This window comes from Peromyscus leucopus, chromosome X, assembly GCF_004664715.2.
Source record: "Peromyscus leucopus breed LL Stock chromosome X, UCI_PerLeu_2.1, whole genome shotgun sequence".
Taxonomy (NCBI): Eukaryota; Metazoa; Chordata; class Mammalia; order Rodentia; family Cricetidae; genus Peromyscus; species Peromyscus leucopus.
In genome coordinates this window covers 97379309-97401143 of record NC_051083.1, presented here as the reverse complement: position 1 = coordinate 97401143, position 21835 = coordinate 97379309, and the positions used below count along the sequence as shown (strand labels likewise).

At 35.7% G+C, this 21835-nt stretch overlaps 1 protein-coding gene across 1 annotated transcript in view; it reads right to left on the bottom strand.

Moving 5' to 3' along the window:
- Alg13 (ALG13 UDP-N-acetylglucosaminyltransferase subunit) overlaps positions 1 to 21835 on the bottom strand; it is a 62128-nt gene that overhangs the window by 7784 nt on the left and 32509 nt on the right. Inside the window, 11 exon segments of the mRNA XM_028876930.2 lie at positions 2028 to 2068; positions 2899 to 3084; positions 7403 to 7571; positions 8857 to 8925; positions 17560 to 17615; positions 17720 to 17749; positions 18694 to 18814; positions 19288 to 19429; positions 19832 to 19945; positions 20344 to 20590; positions 21282 to 21412. Coding sequence (XP_028732763.1) covers positions 2028 to 2068; positions 2899 to 3084; positions 7403 to 7571; positions 8857 to 8925; positions 17560 to 17615; positions 17720 to 17749; positions 18694 to 18814; positions 19288 to 19429; positions 19832 to 19945; positions 20344 to 20590; positions 21282 to 21412 — 1306 coding nt within the window.

Genomic DNA, 21835 nt, shown 5'->3' with positions numbered 1-21835 from the left:
GTTTGGTCTCATGTGAATCTAGACTCAACTACATATAAATATATAAAAAGACATGAAAGCAGAAGGGAACTATCTAGAAAAAAAAGAAACTAGTGGAGGCACCAAGTATGGGAGATGATAGTGGGAATGTGAATATGGTCAAAATATGATATATAGTACAAAAATGTCTTAATGAAATCCATTATATTATAGGGTATGATGATACAAAAGCTCATAGTTCTATCCTTACAAAATCCCAGCACAGAAAGGAGAAAGGAGATTTACGTAATCCCTCCACTAGCTTAGGAGCATTAGCACTAATAGCTTCTAGGACGGGGACAGTCAGTTTTCCTTTAATGATGTGACCCCTGGGAGGATGACCACATATTAGAGCAACCCCCAATCCCAAGATAGCTGGGTAACACCAACTGGATTCTGTGAGCAATGAAGAAAAAAGAAATCTCAAGAGTGTTTGGAAAGGGATGGAAAGTTGAGAGGTGCTAAGGAGAGAACTTGAGGAGGGTGAATATGTTCAAGAGACTTTTTATGAAGTAAGAATTTATAAGGAATATTCAATTAAATACTAACCATAGGGACAAAAACAAGTGAATCACTAATTTTAAAGAGCACTGATGAACACTCACGCCCAGTTTAAGAAGCACTGTACAAATTACACACTATATTGGTTACATTTATATGTAAAACTAACCCATGGTAGAAAACAAAAGAGCAGAGAAATGATGATATCTAGGGGAAAATGACAGGGAGGTGACAGAAAACTGTGGGACAAGACTGGGGAGGTAAGTATCTGTCATGCAGACATAAATCCAAGCCCTAGAACTCACAAAAAACGCTGGGCATGGTAATGCACACTTGTCACCTCAGCACTGGAAAAACAGTCAGGAATTGTGTTAGCTGGCCGGATAGCCTAAGCCTACTTGCTAACTTCTTGGGCAATGATATCTCATCTCAAGAAAAACAAAAGGAATATGTGAGGAACCACAGAAGTTGTTGCTACATATACATGAATATGCACATGCAGGAAAAGAATTGTTAACAAAAAATTTTTTAATTAAAAAAACCAAAGTGTTGAGACAATAACAATATTTATAATTTAATTGGTAATGGGCTACATGGGTAACTTTTGATTTTTGTGTTGTAATGAATACGTAACTACACATATTAACAAATTATAGAATCTTTCAATACATGAATACATTGGACAATAATTAAATTATTGTAAAATAATGAAATGTTTAAATAAACATTCTTTACTACAAATATTCACCACTTCCTTGTGATAATAACATTTAAAATCTTTTCTTAGTTATTTTGAAATATATATAGTGTGTGTGTGTGTGTGTATATATATATATATATATATATATCCAACTGTGCAAATACAACACCAAAGCAGTCCTCACATATAATATGTAATTCTGTACCTAGTGATCAATCTTCATTAATTTATCCTCCTATATTCTTCTCAACCTCTAGGAATTACTATCCTATTCTATATTTCTATGAAATAAGAAGTATGTTTTCACACTTTACAAATAAGTTGAGACATGCAGTATTTGTCATTTTGTACCTGGCTTATTTTACCAAATACTATGCATGTCTTCTAGATTAGTCCACAAATTATAGGATTTTGTCTTTTATGTACATTGTGTATATATACTCATTTTCATTATCCTTTATGGTTGGGAGGTCTACTGATAAATACAATTTACCTTTAAAGCCATCAAAAACAAGATGGGTTAATTTCCCGTCAGACGAACAAAAGGAACAATGAGCAAATATGTGATAAAAACAACATGTGATAAAAACAATACAGTCGAACATCAACAACATAATCTTGCTGGCAATTATATTATCAATGAAAAAAATCAATAGTGTTTATCTACCTTCCCAATAAAATGCTAGAAAAATAGAAAATCAGCATTATATGATGGTTGAATACTACTTGGGCACCAAAGGTGAACAGAATAAAGTAGTCAGGATTTAGATATTGGGTTAAATTAGGTAGAAACAACAATAATACTTACAAAATATGAAACCAAGAAGAGGAATAAATGTTTTGTGTTGACTGGTGAAAGACAAGAGGGAAAAGATGAGGAATTTCATTAGAGACCATTTAAGTTTGAAAGTTAAAAAAAACTAAGTGAAAATGTCTAGTAAGCAACCAAAATTTCTGAGCACAAGGGTAATTAGATTTAGAATCGACTACAAAGTTTTTTATGGAAAAAGAACAGAACAGAGTTGGAGAAAATCCTGTTGACTTGTTCAGGGCTAGAAAGAACTCAGAAAAAAAAAGCAGCAGCTAGAAAAAAATTAGGAAAATGTTGTAAGCAAGAAAGTATAAGCAAGTTGCTAACAATTTTCAACTAAAATTCTCTTTGAGTAATACTACCAAACTCAAGGGCAACAAAGAATTTCCAGTGGGGGAAAAAAAAATCACTGCTGGTTGTTGAAGGAAGCAGAAATACATGATTGATACTCAAAGCAGATCAGATGAATAGAAGCTTTCTCCACATACTCAAAATTCAGTTGGTATACCAAGTATCAAAAAGTTAACAATTTCATACAGTTGGGGAAAGAACTTAAATACAAAAAGCTTTTAATATTACCTCCCAATTTAAAATAAAATATTTGAGGAAAAAACAAAGCTATCCATGTGAATCTCTTTCATGAAAGACATGGAGCTACAAGAGGGGAGCAGAGGAAGAGTCATGATTCAATCCAACTATCTGTTATAGTTAACTCTGTAGAGGATACTTGCTCCTTGTTAGCCACCTAGAATTATATGCTCAAATTGCTCTCATTTGGTTCTGCACCCATCAGTCATCCAGAAAATGTTCTAGATTCAAAAACGATCTCAAACCTAAATAACCTGTACCAAATCTCAAAATACCCTACCTTGGGGCAGATCACTTCCACTTGGATCACAGGAATAAGGTGGCAGTGGTGGGGGTAGAGACAAGCCTGAAGCATCTCCTGCTTCAAGAGGAGCTGGAGGAGGAGGGAGTGGAGGAGGAGGCGGTGGTAGTGGTGCTGCCACTGCTACTGCTGCTGCTGCTGCTGATCCTGGAGGCTGAAGATAGGCTGCAGCAGTAGAAATCAGAGAATTACTACAGACAGTCAGCAATAACAAAGAAATAAAATGTGAAATAGCAATGCACAACTGTTGCCCCTTATGAAGCAGTAGCTGACCTGCTTTTTTTGTCCCCACTCCATATAATCATAGAACTCTGCATTCTCATGAGTTGACTTAAAGGGACACTTGGGGGTCTTGTGCTCAGTGCATGAGTTGGCTGTTTGAACCCTGGGGCTTATACAAGGACACTTGGCTCAGTCTGGGAGGAGGGGACTGGATCTGCCTGGACTGAATCTATGAGGTTGATCTCAATCCTCGGGGGAGTCTTTGCCCTGGAGGACGTGGGAATGGGGGGTGGGCTGGGGGGAAGAGGAGGGGGGCAGAAGGGGGGAGAACAAGGGAATCCATGGCTGATATGTAGAATTAAATTATATTGTAAAATTAAATTAAATTAAATTTAAAAAAGAGAGAGAGACTTGGATGCAAATTGAAAGATGTTTCCAGTAACCTGTCACTGTTGGTCAAATAATAAGACACAGAAGTCAACAGAAAAAAATGCATACAGTAGAGATTTTAGCAACCTTACAAGTTCTCCTGGCAGCCTCAGAAGAATGTGGGGAACTTTAAATTATCAAGTTCTAGTTCTGAGGAGACACAGACTTTAAAAAATGGACTGGATACAATATTTTATCCTTGTAACATTCTATATCTATTACTATAGTTTAAAAAGATTCATCTAGGAGTTTCACCTTTAATACAAAGTTGAAATATAACTGTTTGAATATTAAACCTCTATGATGATAAACAGTATGTTTCCAACATAGTTAAAATACCTACATATATGTAATATACTAGTTAAAAATCTGTTATTTTGATCAATGCTAAATGGCATAATCCTTCAAATTTATTTGAACAATTTTAGTCAATTTAGAAATTAAAGTATCAAACTTCAAAGCTGTGCTAGATACACATTTTTTTTTAATTTGGAGCTGAGGACGGAACCCAGGGCATTGCGCTTGCTAGGCAAGCATTCTACCACTGAGCTAAACCCCCAACCCCTCGATACATAATATTTTTAACACTAGAAGGCACAGAAAGTCTCATCTCATCATTCAATAAAGGATTAAATTCAGAGCTCTAAGACACAGAATTTAGCTTAAAAACAATCCACAAGCTCAATTTTTTACTCTGAAAATTTTGCAAGAAAGGGATTCTACTTTGCCTCCATTCACTGGCAATGCTAATAATACATTCATACCTTTTATAAAGTTAACAGTAATAGGAATGTATCTACAGATAACATCAAAGCAAAAAAATCATAAGCAATTTTTTGGGAGGAGGTAAAAAACAATCCTCTTGATTGTGGTGTTGCTTACATAACAATGCATTTGTGAAAAATTCAAAGAACTGGACAATAGGAAGTGAATTTTATTAAAGCTAAACTACACAGCCACTTTTAACAATTTATGTCTTTTGGAGTTGTTTGATAAATTTAGAAATGTCTACTTTCATAGTTTTAGAAAAGTAATTTGATTATTAGAATATCTACTAATGCTTGGATGCATTTATAAAATGGGGTTTCCAACAAAATTCTTTCCTTTTCTCTTTTAAAACAAGCACTCAAAACAAATCATACTATGTTTTTGTAAAAGCAAATGGAGTATGGGTCTGGCAGAACAAACTTGTAATCTCAGCTACTTGGGAGGACAAGGCAGAATGATTTCAAATTCAAGGCCTGCCTAAGCAATTTTGTGAGACTCTGTAGCAGAATGAAATGTGAAAACAGAGCTAGGGATGAATAACTAAGTGCTTGCCTAGCATGCACAAGGCTCTAGGTTTAATGGCCATTACCAAGAAAATGAAGTAAGGCCAATTACTTGAAAACAAAAATTTGATTTATGATCACTGGGTACAAACCAACTACTAGACCTAGAAGTAGCAAAATAAGCTGTCAGAAACCTGAGAGAATTAAGTTTAAAGAAACTAGGGTGTTAGTCTGCCATAACTGACATCCCTTATAAATGTGTAATACTACAATAATCACCCATTGTCCCCTCTACTATGCAGTCCTGGTTGAACTGCAACTTGCTATATAGACTAGCTAGGCTCAAGTGTGTGTGTGTGTGTGTGTGTGTGTGTGTGTGTGTGTGTGTGTGTGTGTGTGTGTGTGTGTGTGTGTGTGTGTGTGTTACGTGTACAGTGAGAATGTATGACACATCTTTCATGTGGGTATCAAGTGTTTGAACCATCTTGCCAGCCTTTTTTGTATATTGTAAATTTCATTTCATGCTCTTCCTACATAAAGTATTGCTGTCCAAGTTTGTTAATTATAGTTATTTCCTTATATTCCACAGGCTCTTTACATAGATTCTCAAAAGACTATATTTTTTTCTTTAAAGTCTAGCGATTTTAGTGCAACTTTCTCTTTAATGATTTATTTATTTTTATTTTATGTTCATTGCTGATATTTTGCCTACATGTACGTTAGTGTAAGGATGTCCCTGGAACTGGAGTTACATACAGACAGTTGTGAGCTGCCATATGGGTGCTAGAAAATGAATCTTACTGGACTATCCTAATGTTGGATGTTCTGTGTTGATATTCTCATCTCTGTAAGGTGCTATTATGCATGTTTCAAAGAGTTCATGTTTCTTTGTTTCAACAAAGTTTTCTGAATTACACATTTTAGTATTTGTTCCGTTCCCTTCAGTATTCTCCTTCAGGGATGTCTATCATTATTTCATCTCTTTTACCTAATTGCAACATGTCACTTTTGAATCATTACCTGTTTTGTTTTGTTTTGTTGTTATTTTTGAAACAGGGTTTCTCTGTGTAATAAGCCCCATCATGGAACTCACCTTGTAAAACAGACTGGCCTCGAACTCAGAGATACCGCTGCTTCTGCCTCCTGAGTGTTGGGATTAAAGGTGTGTGCCACCATACCTGGATATTATTTAATTATAGATTCCTTTCTTATATCCTCATTCATCTTGAAGCACTAACTGTACTTATCTCCCTAAGCTCTTTATAGATTTCATTATTGAAATGATCTCCTTCTCATTCTACAAATTCCATCATTTTACTTTATACTTGTGTATAAAGTTCGACCTAAATGTTTTGTTTTAGTTATGCTGACATTTGTGTGAAATTTCTCTTTATAAAATTGAGAATGAGGTAAAGTACAAGGTGGCTTTCCCAATTCTCTAGAGTTTTCATTTTTGTGCAGTGTTCAAAAAACATGTTTTCTAGAATTCACTAGGAACAGACCCAATCTTTTCCCCCATCCTGATCAATTTTATCCTTTTACTTAAAGCAGCTTTCTTCTTTGAGAAGTACACCCTTGAAAGAATAGAATCCATTCTGTGGATTCTTAGAAACTAAACTGCTCTAATCCTTTCTACAAAGTGCCTCAGTAACAGATCAAACCTCTCCCTATGCTTCCAAATTGACCATTCTACCTTCTAAGGAAATTTTATTGTTGTTTTGCTTTCTTTGTTTTTATTTTGTTGAGACAAGGTTCCTCTGTATAGCCACTGGCTGTCTGGAACTCACTCTGTAAACTAGGATAGCTCTGAACTCAGAGATCCATCTGCCTCTGCCTCCCTAGTGATGGGATTAAAGGTGTGCAACCACCACATCTGGCTCTAAGTGAATTATTAGCTCAGTTCTTTTAGAACTCTGTAAGGAAACCAGGTCACTAGTTTTTTGGGTTTTTTTTTTTTTTTTTTTTTTTTGCAGATGCTGTTTATGGCTCTGGATTCTATTTTTCCATTTTTATATGTGGAGTCTCAGATGGAAAAGCTATGCTGTTGCTACTACTTTTCTAAAACTCTAAAAATTTAAATTATATTACTTCATTAATATTTAGCTACTACTCCATAAACAGGTGCTGTTGGCATTCCCAAGGTCACAGTAATTTGTGTCCATAACTTGTCTAAACTTACACAGCTAGTGGGTAGTAAAACCAGTATTATAGTATCTTAGATTCCTTAAATTCTAGAGTTTAGTATCTATTATGACAGTCACAGGACAAGGAATTATTACATGGGTAGAGGTTTTATAATAAACTTTTAAAAAATTTATAGTATAAAATAACTATCTCTATGTCAATCCTCAAGTAATAAAACATAACTCATGGGGTTAGCAAGATGACTCAGTGTGTACAATGAATTGCTAGTGACTCAAGTTTGATTCCTGAAATTCACATAAAAGTGGAAGGAAAAGAACCACTTCCTTAGTTTCCTCCATCTAATAACTAGAATAACAGTATGTACATATTTGTGAGTACAAAAAGGTTTCCAAAGCAAATAAACACTAATAGCCTACCTTGACTGTCTTGTGCAGGTGGAGGTACAAAGACAGGCTGTATGGCATTCTGTGAGGAAACATCAGAGGTACTAATAGTTTGATTATCTCCTGCTGTACAGTTAGGTAAGACTGGAACTGGAACATGGCTGGCCCAGGAAACTCTAATTGCTGTAGAATTTTCTAACATCTATTAAGGGGAAGAAAGATTAAAATTCTTAAGTTTGGTTTCTCAAATCGTATTTGTTTCTTCTCTGAACCTAACTTCAAGAAATTGCAATTTTCCTGGTGACACAACATTGAGAAACCAATCTGTATGCAAATCATATATAGTTACTTCTTTTGCAGGATCTCTGATTACATTGTAAAGATAATACATTAATATCAAACAATAAGGCCAAAAGTTGGAGATGGTGGAAAGTTTCCTTCCAACTCCTATTCTCTATCTGCCTAGTTGCCATATTCCCAAAACAGTAACTTCTCCTCCTCAACAGATTTGTAAAATATATTCATTTTCATTTATGTACACATATTTAGCCACATAAACATTTAAGCAGAAGAGATGCTTTGTGTTTAAGTTTAACTGGATGACTTAAACTAATTTATTTTCCGATCTGGGTGCCAAATTCTTTAAGAGAACATACTATTTTCCCAGGACATATGGTATACAGAAATGTATATAAATATAATAAACAACTAACAGGCTGAGCAGTGATAGTGCACGCCTTTAATCCTAGAACTTGAGAGGCAGAATCAGGGGGATCTCCAAGTTTAAAGCCAGCCTGGTCTACAGAGTGAGTTCAAGACAGCCAGGACTACTCAGAGAAACTGTCTCGGAAAAAAAATAAAAATAAAAATAACAGACTCTTAAACACTGTATTCACTGACAGCCTCCATTTCTCTTCTGAGTACCACAAAATGGCTCTTACCCAGTCAGATCATCTAAAATGACGAAGTCATATCAATCAAAGCCTGCTACAGTCTGGTTAATCTTTACATTGCTTGACCTCGTTGGAAACAGCCATATTTACTGTTACTGGAAATGTTCTCATTCCAGAGTCTCAATACATTCTTCTACTTTTGCTCTGTCCTCAATCATTTCTTCTCTACTCATTTCAAAAATTTGGTGATCTACTGGATGATCTATTGGATCATACTCTCCTTTTCAGCACTACAGATTCAGCTACCTTTGTAAATGCCAACTTCCAATTTATCTTTCAGTAAATAAGAGACTTGAAAAGTAATTTTTGACTTATTCATAAGAAGTTCACAGTAGACCACACAACAGTGTCTGAAGCAGAAGACATTTAAGTGACTTGTTAAATAAATGTATTAATCACTGTGCCAGGTTGAACAGAAGGCACAATAATACTTAATGGAATATAAGCAGCTGCTCAGAATTATGTTGAAGGCAAAGAATTCATTTTCTTATATTTAGTTTACTGTAAATGACTGTTTAGTAATACTATGATTACCTTCTGGGGATAGTTGTATGAGGTAACTGTGTCTTGAGGCACAGAACATGGTCCACTGTCCTGAAGAGACTTTAATAAATACAGAAATATAATTGAATAAAGGGAAACAAAGAAATCAAAGGCAATTTTCACTCTCCTTCCTATCCTCTGTTATAGTCTTTCTAGGCTCATCCCCAGCCCGGTAGCAGCCTGCTTACAGGTGGCTCTTCTCCCACACTAATCCCATTCCTGGGGGACTACACAAGGACTTGATGTGGACTCACCTTTCCTCCTTCTTGTGGACCCTCTCACCCATCCCCAGCCTATCCCCATTCTTTTCTGTCAGCCTCAACCTTAGGAACACTCTCTACCCAGTTCCTCCAAATAGGTATACCTGGCAGACCGAGGTAGATGATTTACACTATCCTTCCCTTCCTATCCTCCATTACCATCTCCATATTCCATTCTCATCCTCAAACAGGTTGCTTACAGATGCCTCCCCTCCCACCTCAACTCCATTCACTGGAGACTCCAATTCAGACCCAAGGGCCTCCTAACCCTTTCATCCCTGTCTCTCTACTTTATTCTTTGTCTTCAACCTTCTTGCAGGATCATCTCTTCCCACCACATTTCCAACTAACTCCCTAGGAACCCTACCTCTTGATGTGGACAGGATACTTTTCTCTTTCCTGAAGCCCCTCCCTCTTCAGCCTTTTCTCCCAGTCAACCCTCCATACCTCTCAGTCAACCATCAACCTGCAGAAGCACCCAATATCAGACAACCCACAGCTACACTTTTGTGATACCCAGAGAAGGCAAAAGAAACCAAGGAACGGAATAACTACCCAACAAAGACAAGACCTGATATTAACACCTATAATCACCTCAATCATGCCAATGCCAAATGACTAGACACAAGCACAAATATTAACAAGGACTTCAAACCAGCTATTATAAACACAACAGCTATTATGTTCAAGAACATCAAAGAGGATATGACTAAATCCCTTAATGAAGTCTGTGGGGAAAAAGTTCAAGAAACATGAAAGTAAAAATAGAATCACCAAGAAAAAGTCAAACTGAGATAAAACTGGAAATAAAAATTTTGCAAATTAAACAAAACCTCAGAGGTAAGTGCTGTGGGATATCATTCTGTATGCTATGAATGTGTGTTGTTTTGATTGGTCGATAAAATCCTGATTGGCCAGTAGCCACGCAGGAAGTATAGGCAGGGCAAGCAGACAAGGAGACTTCTGGGAAGAAGGGCTGAATCAAGAATCGCCAGCCAGACACAGAGGAAGGAAGGTGACAAGGCAGAACTAAGAAAAGGTACCAACCCACGTGGCTAAACATAGATAAGAATCATAGGTTAAATTAAATCTAAGAGCTAGTCAGTAATAAGGCTGAGCTAATGGCCAAGTAGTTATAATTCATATAAGCCTCTGTGTGCTTAACTGGGGGACGAAAGTGGGAGAGATTTGTTGCTGGCGGCCAGCTAGGACACAGGAAATCTTCCAGCTACAGGTAAGCTTCACCAACAGAGAACAGAGGAAGAAGAGAAGCAGGTCAAAGGCACAGAAATACTTTGAACAAAACATTTAAGCATACAAAACACCAAATAGACTGGACGAGGAAAAAAAATTTCTGAATGACACATAATAATCAAAACACTAAACAAACAGAAGAATATTAAAAGCTACAAGGAAAAAGAACAAGTAACATATAAAGGCAGACCCATGAGAATAACACCCAATGAAGACTCTAAAAGTCAGAAGGGCCTATCTGGACTGATGTTCTACAAACACATATACCACATGCCAACCCAGAGTACTATACTCAGCAAAATTATCAATCACAATACATAGAGAAAATAAAACATTCCATAATAAAACCAAAGTTAAGCAGCATCTGTCTACCAATCAAGGTCTTCTGAAGGCACCAGAAGGAAAACTACAACCAAAAGAGGTCAAGAAAACACAGGGAATAAATAATTCCAGACCAGAAAAATAAAGAGGGAGAAAAAAAAACATAACAAGAAAATAACAGTAATCAACAAACACTGCTCACAGATAATTCCCCAACATCATGGTCTTCCTCTCCTCACATCCCTAAAGACACCAACTAACAGAATGGATTAGAAAACAGGATCTTTCTGATGTATCCAAGAAACACACCTTAACATAAAGGAAAAATATCACCTCAGGGTAAAAGGATGGAAAAAGATATTCCAAGCAAATGGAAATAAGAAGTAAGCTGGTATCAACATTTAAATATCTGACAAAATAGACATCAAACTAAAACTAATGTGAAGAGATAGGGAAGGACATTACATACTCAATGGGGGGAGGGGAATCAACCAAGAGGATATTCTTAACATCTAAGCAACAAACACTAGGACAACCAAGTTCATAATAGTAACACTGCTATAGCTTAAATCACATACTGACCCTCAACACAGTGAGAACAGATTTTAATACGTCACTCTCACCAACAGACAAGTCATTCAGACATAATCTAAACAGAAATGCTGGAGTTAAATAATGTCATAAATCAAATATACTCAAACACAAAAGAATATACCATCTTCTCAGCAGCTTGTGGGACTTTCTCCAAAATAGACAACATACTTGGACAGAAAGCCAACTCTCAATAGATACGAGAAAACTGAAATAACATCTTACATCCTATCTGGACTAAAGCTGGACCAACACCAAGTGGTGTTGGCTCATGACTTTAATCCCAAGACTCCGGAGGCTGAGGCAGGTGTATCTCTGAATTGGAGGCCAGCCTGGTCTACAGAGCGAGTTCTACGATAGCCAGAGATACACAGAGAAACTCTGTCTCGAAAAACAGAACAAAAATTAAAGTTGGATTTCAGCAACAACAGAAAGTGTATAAATTTCTGTTGTTGCTGAAATCCAGAATGGACCAGAAAACAATTTACTACTGAATAAAAACTGGTCAAGATAAATGGAATTCACCATATAGACTCAGACAAAAAACTCACATCATCTTATTAAAAGGCCTTTGAAAAAACTCCAAGACTCCTTTCTATGGTAAAAATCTTTGAGACTAGAAATACAAGGGACCTCAACATAATAAGAAATTTATAGCTACATAACAGCCACAGATTCCCTCGTTCTCCCCATTCCTGCCCCCTCCCCTTCCCCCCATTCCCACCTCCTCCAGATCAAGGCCTCCCCCGAGTATTGTAAAATAAAAGAAAAGAAAAAAGAAAAAAAAAGGAAATTTATAGCAAGCCCACAGCCAAAAGCAACCTGATTGGAGAACAACTCAAAGCCATTCCACTAAAATCAGGAACAAGATGAAGATTTTCACTCTTTCCATATCTATTCAATATAGTACTTGAAGTCTTAGCTAGAGCAATAAAACAACTGAAAATCAAGGGGACACAAATAGGAAAGGAAGAAGTCAAAGCATCTTTATTTACAGGTAATGTGATTTTATATATAAATGGCATTAAAAACTCCACAAAACTTCTATAGGGGATAAACAATAAGCAAAGTAGCAGGATAGAAAATTAGCACAGAAAAATCAGTAGTCTTACTATGACAAACAGACTGAGAAAGAAATCAGGGAAGTAGTATCTGTCATAATAGCCTCAAAATCTTGGTGTAACTCTAACCAAACAAATGAAACACTTATATAATAAAAACTTTAAGACATTAAGGAAAGAAAATGACAAATAAAGATGGAAAGGTCTCCTATGAAAATGAATCTGTGGGACTAAGAGAAAATAGCTGTCCCACCAAAAGCAATCTATAGATTCAATACAATCCTCATCAAAATTCCAACACAATTCTTCACAGAAATCAAAAGTGCAATTTTCAGCTTCATATTGAAACATAAAAAAAAAAATGGCTGGAGAGATGGCTCGGAGGTTAAGAGCACTGAAGGATCTTCCAGAGATCCTGAATTCAATTCCCAGCAACCACATGGTGGCTCTTAACCACCTGTAATGACATCTGTGCCCTATTCTGATGTGCAGACATACATGCAGACAGAGCACTGTATACATAATAAATAAATCTTTAAAGCAAAAAACAAAAACAAAACAGGATAGCTAACACAATCCTAAATAATAAAAGAACTGCTGGAAGTATCACACCATCCCTGATTTCAATCAAATTCTATTACAGAGCTGTACTAAGAAGAACAGAGTAGCATTGACACAATACAGACCCAGACAGAAGTCAATACACCTATGGACACCTGATTTTTAATAAAGCAGCCAGAAATATACACACAATGGAAAAAAACATCTTCAACAAATGGTGCTTGGTCAAAATGGATAGCTACATGTAGATTACAAATATGTCCATATTTATCGCCCTGCACAAGTAGATCAAGCACCTCAACATAAAGTCAAATACACTGGCACTGATAAGAGGAATAGCCTTGAGCTCATTACTACAGGAAAAGATTTTCTGAACAGAACACCATTAGCAGACACTAAGAACAATTAATAAATGGGAATCTCATGAAACCTAGAAGCCTCTGCAGCAGGCTACAGAATGGAAAAAGACCTTTACCAACTATCATGTGATAAAGGGCTAATATCTAAAAATTATGAAAAATTTAAAAAATTGAACATCAATTAAAAAACACCATTAAAATGGGGTACAGAACTAAACAGAGTTTCAAAAGATACAATACAAATGGCTGAGAATCACATAAAGAAATGTTCAACATCTTTAGCCATCACGGGAAATGCAATTCAAAACTACTTTGAGATTTCATCTTATACCAGTCAAAATGGCCATAATCAATAAAACAAATGACAGCTCATGTTGGTGAAGATGAGGGGTAAGAGAACACTCATCCATTGCTGGTGGGACTGAAAACTTGTACAGCTACTATGGAAATCAATGTGGTGGTTCCTCAGTAAGTTGGGAATCAATCCATCTTAAGATCCAGCTATACCACTCTTGGGCATATACCCAAGGAACTCTATATCCTACTACTTAGACACTTAGTCATTCATGTTCATTGCTGCACTATTCATAATACCCAGAAATTGGAAATAGACTAGATGTCCACCAACAGATGAATAGATAATGAAAATGTGCCATATTTAAACAATGGATGATTATTCAGCAATTTAAAAAAAAAAAGACAAAATCATGAAATTTGCAGGTTAAAAATGGATGGAAGTAGAAAAAAAATAATCCTGAATAAAAGGTATCTGAAACCCAAAAAGGCAAGTATGGTATGTATTATTGCATATTTGGCTGTTAGCCTTTAGCCTTTGTTTGATAGGCATGCTACAGTCCATATAACCAGAGACAATGGCAGCATGCACATGGCCACACAGATCCAGGCCAGATGGGGTCTCAGTGCTGAGTGAGGAAGTAGATATGAGCTCCCACCCCTAATTCAGAAGCTATTGCCAACTGACAACTACTTGCAAAGAAAAATTTATTTTCTCTAATAGAGTCTCACTTAGTATACAAAGCACATTTAAAAGCAGGCCCCATGCCCAGCAGTAGATTGCCACAACACAGAACAAACTCATTGGTATTTTTGGAGTTTTTTTTTTCCTTTGGGGGAGGGGGGCGAGTTCTCATATTGCTTTGTTTGGCCATTATTTACTTTACTGGTCTTTTGCTTATATTATTATAGTTCCTAACTTTTGTGGTTTTATGAGGGGTGTGTGTGTGTGTGTGTGTGTGTGTTGCCCGTGCTTTTCTTTTTTATTCTTTTTTTATTTGCCCACTTGTTTTCTAAAGAGGTAGATATTTTCGATAAAAAATAATAAGTGAAATATCTCAATTGTTCCAATGTCAAAAACTAAATAAAAGTGACCTGTCATAAAATCACTCGTTTGGAAATGACTAATATAAATACAAAAGTGATCAATTTAGGTGCTGATCTCAAATCTATAGTCATTACATTCTCTTGCAGAATAATTACGTTCTCCTGCAGAACAATTAAGTACTAAAATGTAAATCAAGACTGAAATGTGAACACTTTCTCAGTGGCCTTTCTGGCCACAAAACAAAAACAAAAAGATCTTCAAAAACACACTATGACAAACAGTAACTTTAAAGGCTTTTACCTAAAAATTGTAGCTTGGAACAAGACTGGTTGTTCACTTGTATCAGATAAAGCAGAAAGGATATAACAGATCAAATAGTCTTGCCCTCTGATACAAGATCTTGACTTTATAAGAGAGAATTCTGAAAGGCTCTGACTTGTGTATGAAACAAGGTGACTGAAAAGTAGAGTGGTACATATCATGGAGACACTGACAGCTATGGGGGTATGTGATAAAATAAATACTGGAAAAAAAGGAACCTGAGAATTGAATTTAAAACAACAGAAAGTGCTCACTCTTGTCATCTACAATGCTGGATTTTATTTCCTTTAGATTTCAGCTATTTCAAGAGATCATATTTTTAAAACAGATCATATTTTTAAAATACGAATACTTATGATGGCAGAAAGCTTTTAATTAAAAGGGAGAAAGCAAAGCACAAGGATAAAAAAATATACATAATAGGGTTTTCATTCCCTTCCTAAGATGTATGTCCTAAAACATAAAAGTAAACATTTAGTACATGAATCTACCAGTTAAGATTAATAATAATTCAAAAACAGTCGTTATTTAAGTTCTACAAAGATACATAGTAGGAACGCACTTTTTGTTCCAACATCACATTATACAACAAAAGCCATATGCAGAAAAAAATTACTTTTTCTCTCTCATATACAGAAACTGAAGAAATGATTTTTTTTAATAAAATAAAAAAAGACCTGGGTGTAGAAGACAGATGATTAGGGACTAAGAAAGGGCCAGGCAAGAAAGGATGAGATGGGAAAGAATGAACATAAGCAATGAATGATACTTCCATGCATAGAAAGATAATAATGAAACTCATTAATGTGTACAAATAATATGTAACAATCGTAAGAAAATGAAAAGAAAAATAAAGTTAGGTGTGCACTGAGATTTGGGGAAGGAGTAATCCTGAAGCATAATTTAACTCAACTAAAACTGAAACTGGTAACTAGAAATAGGATGCTGCAGTATTGCAAAACTAAGTGGGAAGGAGATTATGATTAGTGGCAGTGGTTTAAAAATATTAATGTCAGTAATGGTCTGATTTTTGTTTTAACAGAAGTATGCAGGACAACATTAGTAGTGTGTAGACTGAAATGAAAAGGAGTAAGAGCTCAGTTCTTGCATATAGGAATCATAAGGTTGAGGAAACAGCTATTTCAAATCTCAGCAACAGAAGACAAAAAGCTTTGAATGACAAAAACCAGTCAAAATTCTGCTCCATAGTATGAATCAATTAATATTCCTTTAAAATATTTTATTAACTTTGCTATAAGAATAATTAAGATCTGTGCATATGTGATGTATGTCTCAAAACAAGAGTTGAAATGATAGAACACATTAAATCTCATATTTGAATGAAATTATTTCATGGAAAAGTTTATGGATCCTTCACCAGGACTTGATATACTAAAAGTACTTGGAATCAAGTAGGAGATGAATAAAGCAAAGCAAATCTTAAGAGCATCTAATCTATAAAAAAGAATAATCACTATGGCTCCTGATATACAAAAATCTAAATAATCGTTCAGCTTAAAAAAAAATCATGAACCAAAAACTAAATTTGTGCAAGTAAATAAAATAATTATTGGGTCAACCAGCAGTGGCACATGCCTTTAATCCCAGCACTTGGGAGGCAGAGCCAGGCGGATCTCTGTGAGTTCGAGCCCAGCCAGGTCTACAGAGTGAGTTCCTGGACAGCCAAGTCTAACAGAGAAGAAACCCTGTCTCAAAAAAACTAAAAAAATACAAAAATAAAAACTAATAATTTTCGTATCTCCAATTTTCTTTAGGATATAAGATGCCCAGGTATGGTGTCACTTGCCTTTAATCCCAGCACTCAAGAGGCAAAGGCAGACAGATCTCCGTGAGTTCAAGGCCAGCCTGTTTTATACAGTGAGTTTCAGGTCACCAGAGCTATATATTAAGACCCTGTCCCAAAACAAATTAGAAAACCAAAAACAATGTAGGATGCAAAAGCCACTCACTTTCTAAGGAAAACTTCAATTCTGACTTCCAATCAATTCCTACTTCAAATATGGCCAAGGGAAAGAAAACTTTGGAATCATTAACTAAGAGTCCCAGGGTGGTCTCCCTATGTAGCATAGAGGCCAACAATACAATGTATAGCCTCAAAATCTCAGAAATGCTACAGATCAGTAATTTTTTTCTTGTATATTCCTATATTCTTACCAGGAATTTTATTACAATTTTTTATCTACTCCATGACTAAACTGGACTGGACGCATGGTATAAAGACTTTTAGTTTTAGACTTGCAAGAAGATTTTATATAGAATGGACACAGTATGTACTTATTATCCAAAAATAATGGGCTTTGCATTTGGTTTCAATGAGTGGCACTTATAGGTTGCCTCTTGGAGTAAAAGGAGACGACAACACTGAACACAGTTCTTATTCTTAGTCCTATCAAAGTATTTCCAACTTTCTGCTTTCTAGACACAGACAGGCTTTAGTGGGATCTGCTCTGGTAAGTGAAATGAAAAGGAAAATGGTTAAGTGTCCACTCCGGTGCCAGTATATCACTTAGTTTCTTGCAATCATGAATGCCGGCCCCATCAGTCCCTAAGCAAGCTCTCCCACAGGCCTCCACTGTGCCAAAACTATACAGTATGTTACCTACCAGGTTTGCTGTAGATACAGTTGTTGTATATACACTTGAAGTTTCATAGCCTTGATCTAGAGGATATAACCAAAGTAAAAATTTTAAAAAAGGAGCATTATTTTAGTCTGATATTCCATAAACAATGAAGAATATCAAATTAAATCTCAATCTCACTGACCTGAAGAATAAAGATAATCTCCATAACCTCCTAGAAAAGAGAAATATGTATACACATATCTTTTTAACCTGGCAGAGCAAAATGGCTGGTAACTGCATTTTCTTTTTTCAAAACTAAAATGCATACATCATTGAAAGTGATTTGAGTCTTCCTAGTAGGCAACAGAAGACAAGTAAGCTGTCAACAGTACAAATTTCTGCTCAAAACTCCATTAGGACTGAAGACTATTTCCCTCTATCTATAAATAGCAGAGACAATATTAGAAGTATCTTATTAATAAAGTCACTCAAAATGCCTCACACTTCTTCCTACATAATTGTCCAGAATTGTTTCAATAATAATGAATCATTGACTGGTACACAGTAAAAATAAATGCTCAAGAAAAGTAGTTATATTTTAAGTATAGACAGCTTCAGAGACAAATCTTAGTTTGGGTATATATGAGGAATGGGGTGTCTTTGGGAGATGATGAAATTGTAGAGCTGATTATGTGAATGCACACACACAAAGAAACAATGAATAGTACACTTTGAGTAAAAAAATATTTTGGTATGTAAACTTTATCTCAATTAAATTAAACATGTGTCTGTGCCATTAGCAAGAGTATAGCCTTTGCCATATTATCAGATTTTGAACCTCAATTTCCTTGCACATAACACAGGGATGCCGTATTTCCCATAATACCATAAGGACTGCTGTTAAATTATAATCATTTACTAGAATGGATAATATATATAGCATTCAATAAATGTTAAAATGCTTTCAATTCAAGTAAGAACTCTTTGGGTTATGTGGGCTCTGGGATTTGAGCACAGGTCCTCTTGTTTGATTGAGCATCTCACCATCCCTAATCTTATACTTTTTTTCAAGTTACCGGAAAGGTGTGAAACACCAAAAATCATATTTCCAAGTTCTGATGTACAAATGCCACAACAATCATCTATTCAAATATTACTAAGCACTAATTGTCTCACCATTCTCACACTGGTCATTGCTGTCTTCTGAATTCAAAGTTGGTTTACATGAGTTATAGCCCTGACTTGCAACACAGTATCCGGAAGTAACAGGAACCATTGTAGGGGGAACACCATTGTTCTGTACCAAAGAAAGACATATATATATATATATATACATGGAATTCTTCCTCTATTAGTCAGAGAAAAGGTTGGAAGGATGTTCTAAAAGTCAGATAATGAAACTAAATTTTGAGTTAATACTCTATGTGGCTATTTTAATGCTGTAGAATCCAAAACAAGTACAGCAATAAAAGAAAATGCTAGTTCACATATAAACCAAACTGTCTAAATCAATCTTCTCAGTAGCAGCTCCAAAACATCTATTCTTAACTTTAAGGCTTCAAGGTGATGGCTTCATATTTTCTAAGGATTTTACTAAGTTGTTCATGCAAAAAAAAAAAATGTTAAAATTAGGGCTGAGGTTGTAGTATAGAGGTAGAATACTTTACATATGCAAAGTCTAGTTTTACTCCTTGGGGTGGGATTGAGATGGAAATCATATATATAACATTCCTCTAAACAACTTTTTCAGTGACCATTTCACCCACTTACAGGTAAAGTTGAATAAGCAGTCTCATTCCCTTCTTCAAGTGCATAAAATGTAACAGTTTCTTCTACTCCATTTTCTGGAGCAAAACCATACTGGCATTCCTTATTCATGCAATGCATCTGACGGTGGCTACGCCTAAAAGATCTTAAGTTTGGAAATCAAAATGGGGAAATAAGTTAACATATGGCAGTAATTTGCTTCTAATTTCCCAGTGAAAGTCAAGTATCTCAAAACAAATGTTTAAGGGTTTAATTTACATGCATAAGTATTTTGCTTGCATGTATATCTGTACACTGTGGGTGTCTGTTGCCTACAGAGAGACCAGAAGATCCCCCAGAACTAGAATTACAGATGGCTGTAAGCTACCAAGTGGGTCCTGGGAGCTTAATCCTGTTCTCCAGAAGAACAGCCAATGTTTTTATTCCCTAAGCTATCTCTCCAAGCCCCAAACTGAGGTTTGAGAAAGATGGTGCACATTATCATTGCTAAGCAATAAAACCACACACACCAATATTTTCCTCAACTTTTAATACTTCAAATATTTACCGAGACCTATAGGAGACATTATCATAGCTCTGGCAGCACCTTCTACCTGGACCAGGGTAAAACCCAACTTTAGGATTTGGCATGTTTTGCCTGTTTATTAAGTGAGACGAATCCCTAAGAATAAAAAAAAAACAAACAATTATTTAACTCTTGAAAGTCTCAATAGTTAAGTAGAATTAACATAGTTCTCTGAAAACATTCCACTAGAAAGACTTTTTGCAATGGTGTTGGGCCTATCCAATATTAATGGAGACAGAGGCATATTTCATACAGACACTTGCTTCTGATGGCATTCTATCTTTAAGCGTCTCCAGCATTTCACATTTCTGTAGATAATGAAAATATAATTATGCCAATGGATGACAAGGAAAAGTATGTATCAGCTCTATGTTCTCTTTTTGGCATAAACTATAGAAGTTGTATCTGCCAATTATACTATAATTCAGTGTAGGAGTTATTTCTAAAAACCAAAACAAAGACATACATTATCATGAAAATCAGTTAATTCTTACCTGGGCATCCCATATCCCCGACCTTGTCTTTGAGATGAATGCTGAGGGTGGAAATGTTCACTAGACATAATATGGCCAGCTGTCTGTGAGTAGTACAATAATGGATCATGCCCAAAATGCATATTGTGCTGAATCCTGGGTGGGACAAGTGGGTCTCCTCTGCTATAAGCCATGGTCATATAAACCTCTTTCCCTCGAACTTTTTTGAACATCTTCTTCCGTTGCTTCATGGTCATCTCTGTCATAACTTTCAGAAAACAAATATAGTAAATAACCATAATAACCAAAGTAAAAGGCTATGTTCCTCTACCCTTATCATACCTTAAAACTGTCAGATACTTTTAAGTATAAGGTAGAATACTTCATCTACCAACTGGAAGGGCCAAAGAAACAGTTCATTTCTGCATTGATGGGTGTTTAAATACTCAGTATTTCAACCCTCTCTCTAGTGCTGGCAGATTTGGTCATCAAAAAATAGAGTTATCTAGTCACCTACATTATTTTTCCTAAAAAATTATGTTGAATACATCTGGTTGCTCTTAAGAGATGTCTTCTTAGTTCTTTGAAAAATATTTAAAATCTGTTTAAGCTTAAATTTATATGGGGTCATCTAGAAAGTGATTTCACAATCAAAGACAATTTTGTCACCTCCCTCCTACAGAGTACATCTATTAATTAATGTGCAAAGACAATTTTATTGTTACAACTAGGCAAAAGAGGCTATTAGCATCTATGGTGCAGGCACCAAGGATCAACCTAGATATAGAATAAGTATACAGGATAGCCTTCTCCTATCCATTAAGGCATTAGCTGTCCTAACACAGTAGTGTGCAAGAAATGCTACTCTACAACAGGACATATGGTATACCTTTAAAAAGTACAGTGTATGTAAATGAACTATAATAGAAAAAAGAAAGAAAAACATTCAGGATACAAACCCATTTCCGGGAAATAGCCTCCACGTATAGCCTGGTAACCTCCTCTTCCTTTACGAGCTGGCATAGTATTCCAGGAAGGAAGAAGTGCCACTTGGTTGACTGGTTTTACATTAGCCAGCGGAATTGTATGCCTTGAAGTGAAAGATATCATGAAGCCATTATAACACACACTTACTTAGCTCTCATTCAGTAAAAAAAATGTAGCTTTCCTACTTCAGTTTTAAGCACATTTCTTTTTTCTGTTTTTCTTGGAGACAAGGTCTCAATATGTAGCCTTGGCTGACTTGGAACTCACTACATGGACCAGGCTGGCCTCAAACTCAGATTTGCCTCGTCAGCCTCCTGAGTGTTAGAAATAAAACATGTGCCACCACTACTGACTCAAGTGCATTTTCCTTAAATCTGTTATACTACCTTCCTATACATTTGGTTTTTTCCATTTAGCTTAGATAATCTATATGTAGTTTATATAATTTCACAGCTGTTTATAGTGTCTATCACATCCAGAAGAAATATTATAGTAGATTGTATTACTCACAAAAATCTGTTTCCTT